We start from the raw sequence: 14,024 nt of genomic DNA, 5'->3' as shown, positions 1-14,024 counted from the left end.
CACAAATAATTAACATATATTTAAAAAATAATAGTGTTCGATTTTAATAGATAAATAAAATTGATCACATGCGATTACAAATATAAATATTTTTAGTCCTTTAATTTAAAATATTAATAATTAATTACCAGAATTTAGAATTTTATACTAAAAATCTTAAAACAAAATATTATAAAAAAATTAATTACTTTTTTAATATACCATAATAAAAAGATATAATTTAATTAATAATATTATTAAAGTTTACATCATCCGTTTCATTAACTTTTGGTATCAGATGTAACTTAAAAATAATATTCAACCTATTTAAAAATTTAGGGAATAGAAATAATAATTTTACCCTTCTTTACATGATTCTTTAAGTTTTAACAATTTTATCCTCGCGATATTTTCAATTTTACCCTGACTTTCTTATCTCTCGTTCTCATCCTTCTCGTCTCGTCTCTTCTCCCCTCCTTCTCCTCCCCTCTCTCAGCTTCTGTCTCTTTTTCCTCTAGTGCCAACCAACCTCCTCTGCCGCCTCGTCTCCACCTTCCCATCCTCCTCTGCGTCGCCTTCTGTCTGCCTTTGCACCACCACCTTCTGGCTCTGACGCTGCGTCGCCATTTTCAGCGTGCTTCAACAGCTCAAAATTGCGCCGGCTTTCCCCTCGCCGCTTCCAACTCGTCGCAGACACCGCAGCCTTCACCGACTGCGTTGTCCACCTTCGTTTATTATTTATGTTGATTTGAGGAACACGTAACAAAACTGAGGTCAGGTGAGAGTTATTGTTGGACTTGAAATGAATGGGAATTATGCTGCTTCAGCTTCAGCTTTACATTATGCTGGAAATTCGTTCTCTTCCCCTTATGCTGTTCCTATTTCTTCTAGAACCTTCTTCTTTGGAAATGCATTAAACTCGAGTTTTTCGAGTAGGTTTCATGCCTTTCATGTCCGAAAGCTCAATTTTGAGCCAGTTAGTGCTTCACTCAACGGTGGTGGTGGAGGCGGCAGCGACGGCAGTATTTTTGGTTTGGTTAGTGACTTGGAATTTAAGCCGTCTTTCGATGAGTATTTGAAGGTTATGGAATCTGCTAGAGCTAGACCTTTTAGGGGTAAGGAGCATGGTGGTACTAGTGCAGCTGCTGCTACTACTCAAAAACATAAGGAGAGGGAAAAAGGTATGTCTAGGAAACCAAGGATGGAAGGAGGAAGAGGAAGAGATAAGATATTTCAAAGTGTTGAAGAGAGTGATGATGATGATGATGATGATGGGTTTGAAGGTTCTAGAGAAGGCTATACCAGAAGTAAGGTCCGAAGATCACCAATTAAAGGGTTTAGAAAGGATTATGATGGGAAAGGAAGCAATCTTGTTGAAAATGTTAGAGATGATAGGTGGTTGAAACATAATAGCCAGAGTTTTAGTTTAGGACAGGAATCTGATGAATACAATATGAGTAATAATCGAGGAAAAAGTAGAAGTGGAAGGATAAACAATAACATAGCTAAGTCTAATTTAAATAGTAGCCGTGGGAGTAGTATAGAGAAAGGAGTCACTCATGAGTTATATTCGTCAAAGATATCTGGAGAAAAGGTAGCTAGTACCAGACAAAGTGATTATAGAACACAGGGTAAAGCTCTTGGTGGAGACAAAATTGTTGCTGGTTATGAAGTTATGGACAGAGGGATTGAGAGAAGGCATAATGGAGTTGAGAGTTTCATAAACAGAAATGGGCGGGAAAATGCGAAAGTGAATCGAGGCAGTAAGCGTTATTTTGATAAAGATTATGATTCCGATGACTTGGAATTGGATCGAGCTGCATTTAGGAGCATTGAGGAATCCGACAAGATTACCGGCAAGCAGCAGTTTTCACACAAGGCAATGGAGGAGAGAATCCAAAACCTAGCCAAATTGTATGTAGCACATTCCTTCTTTTTTGCTTATGGATATCTAAACTGGACAAAATCATATGCTCATGATCTCAGTATTTGGTAATTTTTTCATAGAGAATTTTTTCGTAAGTTTTGAACAAGACGTTTTAGGTGAGTGTTGCCTTAGGAAAAGTTGAACCACTATGACAAAGGGTTTACAATTCCTAAGATTGCAGAACTTGATAATTGATATTCAAGCTCCGGATGAAAGTGCTATTCTCCATATTCATTTAATAATTTATATTTTTATTTTTAAGTGAGCTTTGACACATTGAACTTTTGGCGCTTTATTTTTAAGTTGGAGTTTAATCAGTGCACTGCAAGAAAGTGTAGGAAGAATAGGGTTAGTTCTTTGCCTCAGGTGTACGATTAATCTTGAAGTTAAGTTTGTATTGAATGCATTGATTAATTGTAATATAGGATTTATAATTCATAACTTTGTTTTGGAAAATTTTGCTAGTTTGCAGCTGGTTGTAAGGTAGAGTATGGTTATTACATATACTCTTTTTTCCTTTTCTTTTTCTTTTTTTTTTTCCCTTCCGATAACTGACAAGCACGGAGAGCGACTCAAATCCCATGATATCTATAGCTGAATAGCCCTTTTGGGGAATGGCTGGTGGCTTTGGTCAAGTGCTTTCATTTTTTTCCCTTTTTGTGAGAGAAGTGTGATTTGTAAACCTTACATTTTTTTATATGCTAAAAAGAATGTGAAAGGAGTTGTATATTTCATGCAGCAATTTGAAGAGCTGCTCAGAATTTATGGAGCAATGAGCACTTGATATTAAATTAGTAATAGAGATGGCCTCTTAGTGCCCTTTATTGGTGTATAAAGATTGCTCTGTTCTTCTTAAGTTCCTTTAATATTTATATTGATTGGTGTGATTGAATTTAATAAATATAACATATTTTATGAGGAAGTGTTACCTTCTCTAGGAGATTGAACTTTTTCTTTCCTTCCTGGTCACTTAAATTTATGGTCCATAGACTATTATCTTTGTGTGATTTGAAGACTTCTTTATACAGTCTTGTGAATATGTTTCTTTCTTGCTTTCTCGACCATTTTCTTGAACAGGTTAAATGGTGCAGATATCAATTTGGCTGAATGGATGTTTTCTAAGATGATGAGAAGTGCAAAGATTAAGTTTAATGACTATTCTATAACAAGGGTTATCATAATCTTGGGAAAATTAGGAAACTGGCGGCGAGTGATACAGGTCATTGAATGGCTTCAAAAGCGTGAACGCTTCAAATCCCATAAACTAAGGTACTTAAATGATTTTGTTGAGTGGTCTATGGACTATGGTAAACAGGGTGACCATTGATTAATATGGAAAATTATGTGCATGCTTTGTCTATACATACTTTCAATCAAGTGGCAGAGTCCCAAAGTACATATCCTATAAATGTTATTAAGTGATGTTGGATCAATTACACTGGTACTTGTGTACACACACACACACGCACACAAGAAATTGTTAACATATAAAGTTCTGTCTCTGGCTAGCCAATAGCCTCTCCCGCCCCCCTCTTTTTCTCTTTCTCTTTCTCTCCTCCTCCTCCTCTTGTTTCTCCTACAAGTATCCTTTAATGTGTTGTTTTTTGACATTAGGCATATATACACTGCTGCTCTTGATGCACTAGGAAAGTCAAGGAGACCTGTAGAGGCATTAAATGTATTTCATGAAATGCAGGTAATGCATGTAATCCATGTAGCATGTTCCTTTGTGGTGCAATGTGTTCCTTAATACAATATGGGAGTATGGAAAAATTTACTAACACACTCTATTTCTTTCAGCAACAAATGTCCTCATATCCTGATTTAGTAGCTTATCATAGTATTGCTATTACCCTTGGACAAGCAGGACACATGAAAGAACTCTTTGACGTAATTGATATTATGCGAGCACCACCAAAGAAGAAGTTCAAAACTGGGCCGCTTGAGAAATGGGACCCAAGGCTGGAACCAGATCTTGTAGTCTATAATGCAGTGAGTGATTTTTAAAGAGGAACTTCATGTTATGAGGTTTAGATATAGTTGTTCTACTCCATATCTTTGATTCTTTGGACCTGAAACGGATGGCTGTTGGGTCTAATGGTTCATCTTCTGAATGTGATAATTAAAGTCCATCTCCATGAATATGCCTATGGTTAAATTTACTTCTTGTGATAAGATAACTTCTATAGGTGAAGAAAGAAAATTCATTTAATTTTGGGACCTATGTTTATGCAGGTAGTTCTTTATTGGTCTTGATGACAACTATTGTACAATATGTTATCTTTGTTCATCATTCTCCCCCTACAAATGTGGCCCTTTTTTCCCCTGCCTTCTTGGTTGCCACATTATGTTTTTGGTGATTCACTGTCTCCTTATGAATGTTTTCCTGAATGGATTTCACTATTCAAGGCTGAATAGGAGATCAGTTGCTTTCTTGAATGGGATGATTATGATAAATGGCATCATGATTGTAAATCCATTCACACTTTGTATAAAAATGGTTTTCTCATGAGTACATTTCTTGCACTGTACCGAGCACTTGTTTGATAATCATTTTACATTAATGTTCCATATGGCAAATTGCAAATGTAAAGTACTGTATGATAGTTTTTCTTTTTATTTTGTAACTTATGTTATTGTGGGCACTCAGATCCTTAATGCTTGCATTAAGAGGGAACAATGGGAAGGGGCTTTTTGGGTTTTGCAGCAGTTAAAGGACAAAGGTCTACAACCTACTGCTACAACTTATGGCCTAGTCATGGAGGTAATAGTTGTCACTTGTCAGTTTATTTAATCATTTGTAGTTACAGTTGCATAATCTCATGTGCATTGCTAAAACCCAGGGTCCTATGATTAGAGACAGAGTACAAAGAGAAAGATATAAATGATTCAATTTTTTGCTTCAAATAAAATGTAATAGCAGTCCATTATATTTGAATTCTTTAGAAGATTGATGTGAAGGTCCCCCAGTCCTGGTTGAGTTGGATTGTCTCGTGAAAAAACTAAAATTGCAGTTGCATGTATGAATCTTGGCTTGAAAGTAGATAATCATAATTAATGAATTTGTTATGCTTGAACAGGTGATGTTTGCTTGTGGAAAGTACAATTTGGTTCATGAGTTTTTTAGAAAACTTCAGAAGTCTTGTATTCCCAATTCATTGACATATAGAGGTATTCCTGTTTATTTGCATATCCATGTCAATCACTTAATTTAATTATGATCTTTGAGTCTTGACCTTCCTGTTAAATGCAGTTCTTGTGAATGCACTTTGGAAAGAGGGAAAAACTGATGAGACTGTGTTGGCTGTCCAAGAAATGGAAAAACGTGGAATTGTAGGTTCCGCTTCTCTTTATTATGATCTAGCTCGATGCCTCTGTGCAGCTGGAAGGAGTCGCGAGGCACTGATGCAGGTGGTGTCATTTTCTTTGAAACATTTAAGTGCTTTAATGTGCAGATGATGTTAAGATTGTTAATACAGTAGAGCAACATAAGTTCAAAAAATACAATATTTACCAAAAATCCTTGCTTATTAATTTCCAAAAGAACAAAGGTCCAACTGCAAGCAGGAATCGCATTGGCACCCAAAATTCTCTTAGAGCACATGGTTTCCTTATACATAGTGGCACAGCCAGTTGGTGCTTACAGTGGCAATGTTAAATACAATAGATGCAATTTAATAGCTATTCTTCAATTGGATCATTACCCTTGTAACCCCATAACACTAATTAACTACAATGATATTACATTTTAATTCAATTGTGAAAATGTTCCATGAAGGAGCTGTCATATCCCGAAAAGAAAACTACATAAGGACTTCCGGAAGGTTTGAATGCAATTTGTATAACAAACTTATCAGTTGACTCTAATAGGTTGAAATCCAAGGTTTATATTTTTTTACGTGCTCCAAGAACCAAGAATTCAGTGTTGGGCATACATGAACTTCTGCATCTATTCCTGTGTGTTTAATTTGTGTTGAAGAAATTCTTTTGGTTCAAATAGCAATGATCTTTTTCATGTTTTGACAGATAGACAAGATATGCAAGGTTGCAAATAAACCACTAGTAGTGACCTACACTGGCTTGATGCAAGCAAGTCTGGATTCCAGAAACATTCAAGACGGGGCCTATATTTTTGAGAAAATGAAGAAAATCTGTTCCCCGAATCTGGTTACTTGTAACATAATGCTGAAAGGTTACCTTGAAAATGGAATGTTTCGAGAAGCTAAAGAGATGTTCGAGCAGATGTTAGAAAACACAGATCGTCTGAGGAACAATACCGATTACAAAATGCTGGTGATACCAGATATCTACACATTCAACATCATGTTAGATGCATGTGCTGCAGAGAAGAGATGGGATGATTTTCAAGATATCTATCAAAGGATGCTATACCATGGTTTCTACTTCAATCCAAAACGTCATCTTCGAATGGTATTGGAGGCCTCCAGAGCTGGAAAGGTGACCTTCCTCTTTTCTTAATAGTTATTTATGGATGATCCTTTTATCATTATGCAGTAAGAGAATCATCCTTTTAGGAAATATGCTTGGTAGATAAAGTAGGAGTAAACATGAATATTATATCACTCTCATAGTCTCATATAATGTCAAGAAGTTATAAAACCTTGTTTTGTTTGCAGGAAAAGCCTTTGGAGATAACATGGAAGCACTTGGATGATACAGATCGCGTTCCGCCAGCTTCTATGGTCAAAGAAAGGTTCTGTGCCAAACTCGAAAAAGATGACTATCTTGGTGCTCTTTCATGTATCACCAATATAGCCCAGAAAGACTTGGAGCCATTTTACAAGTCTTGGTGGTTGAATCTATTCAAAGAAAATTCTAAAAGGTTTCAGAAGGGCACACTTGTTAGACTAATGGATGAGACTAACAACATAGTTTCCAATAATAGCATGCCTAATCCAGCACTTGTACATTTATTACAATCATGCAGAGAAATGTTTTTGGACACTGATCACAATTCAATGAAAACAGTAGTAGGAGAGGGTGAACTTGTCTCCCGTCCATTGTAATATATGCTGAGCCAAAATGTAACGCAAGCCTTATGTTCATTGTTAAATCGATGTTGTGCTAAGTAGATGGCATGTAGCACTGTAGCAGTGCTAGGTAATCAATAAATACGTGCCACAAATAAACCAAAATCAAATAGAAACTTACGTGTGTTTCATTAATAATTGAGCTATTTGAACATTTTAGTGACACTCTTTGAGCGCGCGAGTTGCATAAAAAATGATAAGCACCCGAATTCAGTCTAGAATGGTTCATAAGCCAATTGAAATAATGAATAGAAAATGGTACAAATAAATACAAAAATAAATTCGGACCGTCCAAAAATAAAAAATAGTTTATGTTGATTTGAACTTTGAAGAACACTTAACAAAAGTGAGATCAGATGAGAGTTATTGTTGGACTTGAAATGAATGGAAATTGAGCCGCTTCAGCTTCAGCTTTGCATTATTCTGGTCCTGGAAATTTGTTCTCTTGCCATTATGTTATTCCTATTTCTTCTAGAACCTTCTTCCCTTGTAAGCATTGGTTTAAGTCTACGGATTTTGATTCGGATAAAGAACAACCTTAATTCATTGAATTCAGAAAATCCAAGAAAGATGCATGGTACAAGAGATTCATTCATGACTAATGGTGGGTATTCAAGCATATATAAGTATATAACATTAGTGGTGCAAAAAAAAAACTATATATACATAAAAAAAATTAATCATTTTATATTTATGTATAAGTATATTTTACTTTATTTATTTTTAATGTATATTTTATATTTTAATTAATATGTGTTTTATATGCAAAAACTAATCTAATAGCTTTTTTTTTTTTTTTTGTGTAGATGTAATATGATTGTTAGTGGTGGATTGGTTTCACTATATATATATGATGATGATGATGATGGCTATGAAATTGTTGTCTCAAAACCGTTCCACAAGTGGTGGTATAATATTCATTGAACAATGCTCATTCTTGAAAGATTAATGATGGCTTTTTCATTGTCTTGGATTCATTCGACAGACAAAACCCTAGAATTATTTTTTTATATACCTAATTTGTACGCATTGTTTGTTTGGCATAAAAGAAATTTATACAAGTATCTAATTATATATTATTATATTAATCAAAGTTTTAAATTCTTTACTTTTCTGTTAATTAAATATTAGTTTAGATAACACTTATTTGAAACACACTAGAGATAGCAGTGAGATAAATACAGGCAGATTATTCTATTTCACCCTACCAATCCAACCTAGATTTTGTCCCGCTGTGTATTTGTTTGGTTTAATTATTTTGTTAGTTCTTATAGTTTTGTGAAATTTTTAATTAGATTTTTATATTTTTTTTTACAGAAAAGCTCTGCATACAAGCGCTAACGACTTGTATGCTTTACAAGTTAGTTAACAAATAAAACCTAAAACCCGCTCCAATGGTTACGTCGTATACACGCGTTATATATAACTACTAAATTTAAAAGATTTATTTCCTTCTTCGTTTTCCTTATTTGCAGATTTGCTCGTTCTTCTTCTCGCGAAGCTTCCCTTGGTTTCTTCGATCGTTCTTTTCCCCTCCTTTCTCACTCGTTTCTTCTTCGTCATTTATGTTAGTTCCTCTCTCTGTAACTCCAGCTTCGTTTTCTATTTGATTTTTATTTTCTGAAATCAAATTTTGAACTCGTTTTGAAGATAATGGATGATTCAACCTCAGATTGTCAGCTGAATCCAGGCGAAGTGGATTATGAATTTGAATCTAACGAAGTTCCTGAGGTTTGATTTACATAGGATTACTATGAATTTTGTTGCAGTAATTTGTATAGCATTGTGTAGGTGAATAATTCCTGAACATTGACTGTCAAACTAACGCATGAAGATAAATCTGTGGATTGAATGTAATGTATTAGTTTTGATTAATTATCTGGAATTTATAGCAGACGATCAGCTGTAGATCAGAACTTTTTTGGGTGTATTTTTGCGGGAAGTGTGGGTGTATTTACAGTTTACTGATTTTTCTGTTATTTTAACTGAGTTGTTGTTGTTCGGGTGTATTATATCAGACATGATTGGGTGTGTTTTTAGTTTTTGACATGGTGTATTCTGCAGCCTGTGTATTTACAGTTTATGGCTTTTATTGTCATTTTAGTTGAGTTATTGCGGTTCGGGTGTATTATATCAGACATGATTGGGTGTATTTTTAGTTTTTGACATGGTGTATTCTGCAGCCTCTCTCTGTTGTTGATGACCAGTTTGTTCCGAAGGTTGGAATGACCTTTACCACCCTTGAAGATGCTGAAAAATTTTATAGGAACTACGCCAAGGCTGCAGGTTTTTCTACAAGAGTTCGGAGCACAAATAGGAAGGAAAACGAGATTAAGAATCAATTGATTACATGTAGCAGAGAGAAAAAATGAAAATCTAAAATATCTCCGACCGAGAAGACTAATCCGACAGCCGGTTTAAACTGTCCTGCAAGAATTTATATACACACATTGAAGGATGTTGGTGCTTGGATCATTTCAAAAGTTGTGCTGGATCATTCACACCCCTGCTGTCCAAGTAAAGCAGAGATGCTCAAACAGCACAGGAAACTAAGCATGTCCATTCGTCGTACAATAGAGAATAACGAGGAGGCCGGTATCAGACCAAGCAAAACCTACCAATCATTTGTTGCGGCTGCCGGGGGTCACCGCGAGTTAAATTTTATCGAAAAGGATGTGAGGAATTATATTACCAGGGAAGTGTGGAATGTTTCCAAACAAGAAGATGTAAAGGAATTCGGAAAATATTTGTTAAGAATGAAAGAGAAGAATCAGAATTTCTTTTTTGAGCTTGAACTCGAGGAGGATCAATCGATTAAGCTGGCTTTTTGGGCCGATGCAAGAAGTAGAGCTGCCTTTGAGTATTTCGGAGACGTTATTTCATTTGACACCACCTACAATACAAACAGGTAACAAATTGCCCCTGTTTATGATGCTAAATTAATGTATTTTTATGAATCCGCAGCAGAGGTGTATATTGGCTGTTTTTTGGGTGTATACGAAGCATTTGTTGGGTGTACCTAATGATTTTGCATTCTGCACTATGGTAATTTATTTCAGGTATAATTTGGTTTGTAGTTCTTTTGTCGGGGTGAATCACCACGGTCAGTCAACACTTCTCGGATGCTCTTTGATGAAAAACGAAGAAATTGAATCATTCAAATGGTTATTTCAATGTTGGCTTCGTTGCATGGGAGGAAACGCTCCGAAAGGGTTTCTCATCGATCAATGCGCATCAATGAAAAGGGCTTTAGAGGTCTGTATGCCAACAACAATTCACCGTTGGTGTATTTGGCACATCATGAAGAAGATTCTAAGAAAATTAAATGGGTACAAGGGACATGCAGATATTGAACAAGAAATGAGCCAAGTTGTTTGGAACTCTCATAGCAAAGACTCATTCGATAGGAATTGGAATGATTTTCTACTGAATTTTGGTCTTGTGGACAACAAGTGGCTTTCAGGTAATGTTTGTGTAAAATCTGCAGCAGAGGTGTAAATTGCATGTTTTTCCGGGTGTATTTATAGTCTGTGTTTGGGTGTATTCTGCAGATCTGTATGAAGACCGTCATATATGGGTTCCTATCTATCTGGATCACCACTTTTAGGCAGGGATGAGAAGCATACAAAGGAGCGAGAGCATCCATTCCTTTTTTAACAAGTTTATCATCCGGAACAGCTCGCTTATTCAATTCGTTAAACAATACGATAATTGCCTCGGAAGCAGGGAGCAAGCAGAGAGAGAATCAGATGCTGCAGATTTTCATACGGTCATACCGTGTACAACCAAATCCTCCATTGAAGCTCAGTTTCAAGATGTGTACACTCATCAAAAGTTTAGGGAAGTCCAAGCACAATTCCGAGGAAAGGCGAATTGCATCACCAGATTAACGAATTCTGCTCTAGGCTATTCAGTATACGAAGTTGGAGAACAAGTTTCCAGCTCAATATTCAACAAGTTTGTGGTTACTTACGACTCAGTTGCAGCCGAGGAAAAATGTCAATGCTTATTATTCGAGTCGAGAGGGATACTGTGTCGTCATGCACTAAGCGTGTTAAGCTTTGAACAAGTAAGCCAAGTGTCACCTAGATATATACTGGAACGATGGAGCAAGAAGGTAAAGAGGCGACACACACACATCAAGAGCAGCCACGACGAGCCACTGTTGGAGCCAAGAAGCAAGAGGTTTGACCAATTGGTTTTTCGTTCGCAAAATATTTGTGAATTTGCATCCGAATCGGAGGAGCTGACTACAATTCTGCACCGTGCATACGATAACGTCATGGCTGAGATGGAATCATTAAAAGCCAAAAGGAAGGGGACATCTTCTTTATCCCACGAAGACGCCAAATTGGAATCCGTTAACGAGCTTCAAAGCCCGCCAAGAATTCGAACAAGAGGACGTCCAAAAAATAGGCTAGGTTCAAAGTTGGACAAACAGATTGCAAATGCCACAAAGAAGAAGAAAACAAAAGTTTTAAGTGAGGTAAAAGTAATGTTCTTTAAATTTGTGGTGAGTTTATTTTTCTCGTTAATAGTTTAGCTAATATATGAGTTTCTTATATTCAGATAAACTTGTTTGATGCTGCATCAGTGATGCATTCAAATTTCAGCCAATATCAAGGACATGTTATGAATTATCAGTTCAGGGTACCAGCAGCAGGGGATAACTCTTTGGGTGTATAATTACAGAATATGGGTGTAAAAGCACTGTTCTTTTGGGTGTATTTTTGTGAATTTTCTTGTGATTCACATTTTACATATAGATACATATATATAATATTAGGGTTTAGGGTTTTAGGGTTTACAGGTTAGGGGTAAGGGTTTAGGTTTTAAGTGTTTAGGGTTCAGGGTTTTAGGCTCAAAGCATCAGGGGGGATAGATTTCAGGGTGTATATTCAACTTTGTTTGGGTGTAAAAAATTGCAGGTTATGGGTGTATATTTGATTTGATGTTTTTCTTCATATTATAGTACCTGTAATTCATACATTTTGAATACAGCACAGACAGTTTAACAGCATAGACAGTTTGGGTGTATATTTAAGCAATCTTGGGTGTATATTAAACTTCCGTTGGGTGTAAAAGTTTATAATTTGTGTTTAGATCTGCCTTGATGTTTTTCTTCATATTTTACCACCTGTAATACAGAGCTTTTGAATACAGCACAGACAGTTTAACTATGGAAAAAAATTTTATTGAATAGAAGTTGTTTATAAATGGCAAATTTTTACAGCATTTGTTCAATTTACAAACTAGCTAGCAGTTAGATTACTCAGTTTCTATATTAGTAGAATTTATCTGACAAAATAGACTCAATAATACTGAGGATGGCTTGGACAGTCTTATTGCATTACTCGCTCTAATTGCTTGATCTATCTCTTTATTCATTTCACTGAATAGTATCTGCGAAGCATATTCTACTCTGTAGTGGTCCACCTCGTCCTACAATTAAAAAGTATATTCTGTTTAAACAACAATATTAATTCAGTAAAGTAATACAGAGTTATATAGTTTTAAAGACAGTTACCTGTGGCCAATTATCCCATTCATACTTCGCCATTTTTATGTTTTCGGTCCCAATTAACTCAAGCCACTTCATAACGTAAATAGCACAGTCATAGCTGAAAACGAAGAAAATAAATTACAAATCTCATTTAGGAAGTTCAGAGTCACAAATTTATACCTTGATTTTTGGCCTGAGATATTAACGTATGTTGCTTTAATTTCCAACTCATTCTCCTTTTTCTTCAGAGGTGCCCCGCCGGCATATGCTCTCATTCTTGAAATTACATATCCCTTAAAAAACAAAACAAATCAGTAATACACCCGAATGAAATACACCCAAAGGAGAACATACTTACACCCAAAGCAAAACATACATATACCTTACATTGAATTGAAATACACCTATCTATTAAAATAAAGAACACAGAGCCAACTTACAATGAATTTATTAAGCTGCTTTCTCTCATTGCTTGGAGCTTTCTTGTGTAGCGGGTCAAGTATATAAAATCTCCGCTTTGTTGTATCAATCACCCATAACCACCAATGGCCTGAGTAGCAAACAGGCGCAAAAATCTGAAGGATTGCCACATTTCAACAGTGTTATTTTATTTGGCATATAAGTAAAGAACGGTACTAACAAATTTTACAAATGAAAACTAACATATCGATGCGAAGTTAATTTTTTTGCATCTATGAAGGGAATAAACATTGGGTAGTCTTCCACCCTGAATTCTTTATTGGTTTTAGGTGATATGAATTTCCCGTTTGGGTGCTTCGAAACAGCCATGTTCTGCAACAATTGTGAAGCAACAAATGAAATACTGAAAATATATCCAAGTGAATACTTTAAATAAACCCAAATGACTACACAACTTACACCAAATTGAACGTAAAAAATACACCCAATGAATACAAAAACAGACCCATTCATCAGAGAATATACACCCTAAGGAATACAGAAAATACACCCAAAATTCGTAGAAGTAACACTTACCACAATATCAGAGGGGAGACAGTATACTTGTTCTTGAAACCTTTTATCATTTTTCTGGTTGAGGATGAGGCACATGGCAGATACAATCTAGAAATATATGCCGAAATCAATTTACATTAATAAACAATGCAGTTAACTTTGGTGTAAAAACATTAATGTTATTCTAATATTACCTCAGCTTCTATATAACTTTCTGCCTGGAGCGATGCAAGGTGCATTCTAGACAAAATGTATTTATCTTGGGCAATCAGAGTGCACACATTGTCAAACTCGTTAGTACTGCCATCTGCGTATGTCTTCACTCGCGTCCCCCAGATGTAGCACTTCTCTTTCATATCACTGTATTCTGATTTATTCCCGCAGGAGTTTCAAACTTCCCAGAACTTTCTCCGTCAGTCTCCTTTTGAATTTGTGGACTTTTACTTTCTTCTTTCGCCGCACTGCTTGCTATTTTTTGTACCAAATTCTCTAATTGTTCTAGTAAATTTGCAGTTTTTGGAGTTTTTGCCCTGTCTGCCTCCTGCGTTGATGCTCCCTCCTGCGTTGCTGCTTCTTCTTGGCTTGAATC

General features: G+C 35.8%; 2 protein-coding genes across 2 annotated transcripts; one reads left to right on the top strand and one right to left on the bottom strand.

The window, feature by feature from the left end:
- The first annotated feature begins 393 nt into the window (after positions 1-393).
- On the top strand, positions 394-6,980 carry EMB2279 (pentatricopeptide (PPR) repeat-containing protein). Its single transcript, XM_016332478.3, has 9 exons — positions 394-1,893; positions 2,984-3,175; positions 3,521-3,602; positions 3,707-3,898; positions 4,557-4,670; positions 4,987-5,077; positions 5,160-5,317; positions 5,933-6,364; positions 6,544-6,980. The coding sequence occupies exons 1-9, from the start codon at positions 782-784 to the stop codon at positions 6,931-6,933; spliced, it is 2,763 nt and encodes a 920-aa protein (XP_016187964.1). The 5' UTR covers positions 394-781; the 3' UTR covers positions 6,934-6,980.
- Positions 6,981-12,225: 5,245 nt separating this feature from the next.
- On the bottom strand, positions 12,226-13,531 carry LOC110269372 (uncharacterized). The gene is made up of 6 exons (XM_088508284.1): positions 13,457-13,531; positions 13,124-13,252; positions 12,901-13,035; positions 12,641-12,753; positions 12,485-12,578; positions 12,226-12,399 (listed from the first exon to the last, which is right to left on the bottom strand). Exons 1-6 carry the CDS (start codon positions 13,529-13,531, stop codon positions 12,226-12,228), a joined length of 720 nt encoding a protein of 239 aa, XP_088364410.1.
- Positions 13,532-14,024: the final 493 nt, after the last annotated feature.

Source organism: Arachis ipaensis, chromosome B3 (genome assembly GCF_059453495.1).
Source record: "Arachis ipaensis isolate K30076 ecotype BB chromosome B3, ASM5945349v1, whole genome shotgun sequence".
Lineage (NCBI taxonomy): Eukaryota > Viridiplantae > Streptophyta > Magnoliopsida > Fabales > Fabaceae > Arachis > Arachis ipaensis.
This window is presented reverse-complemented; position numbering and strand designations above follow the sequence as displayed.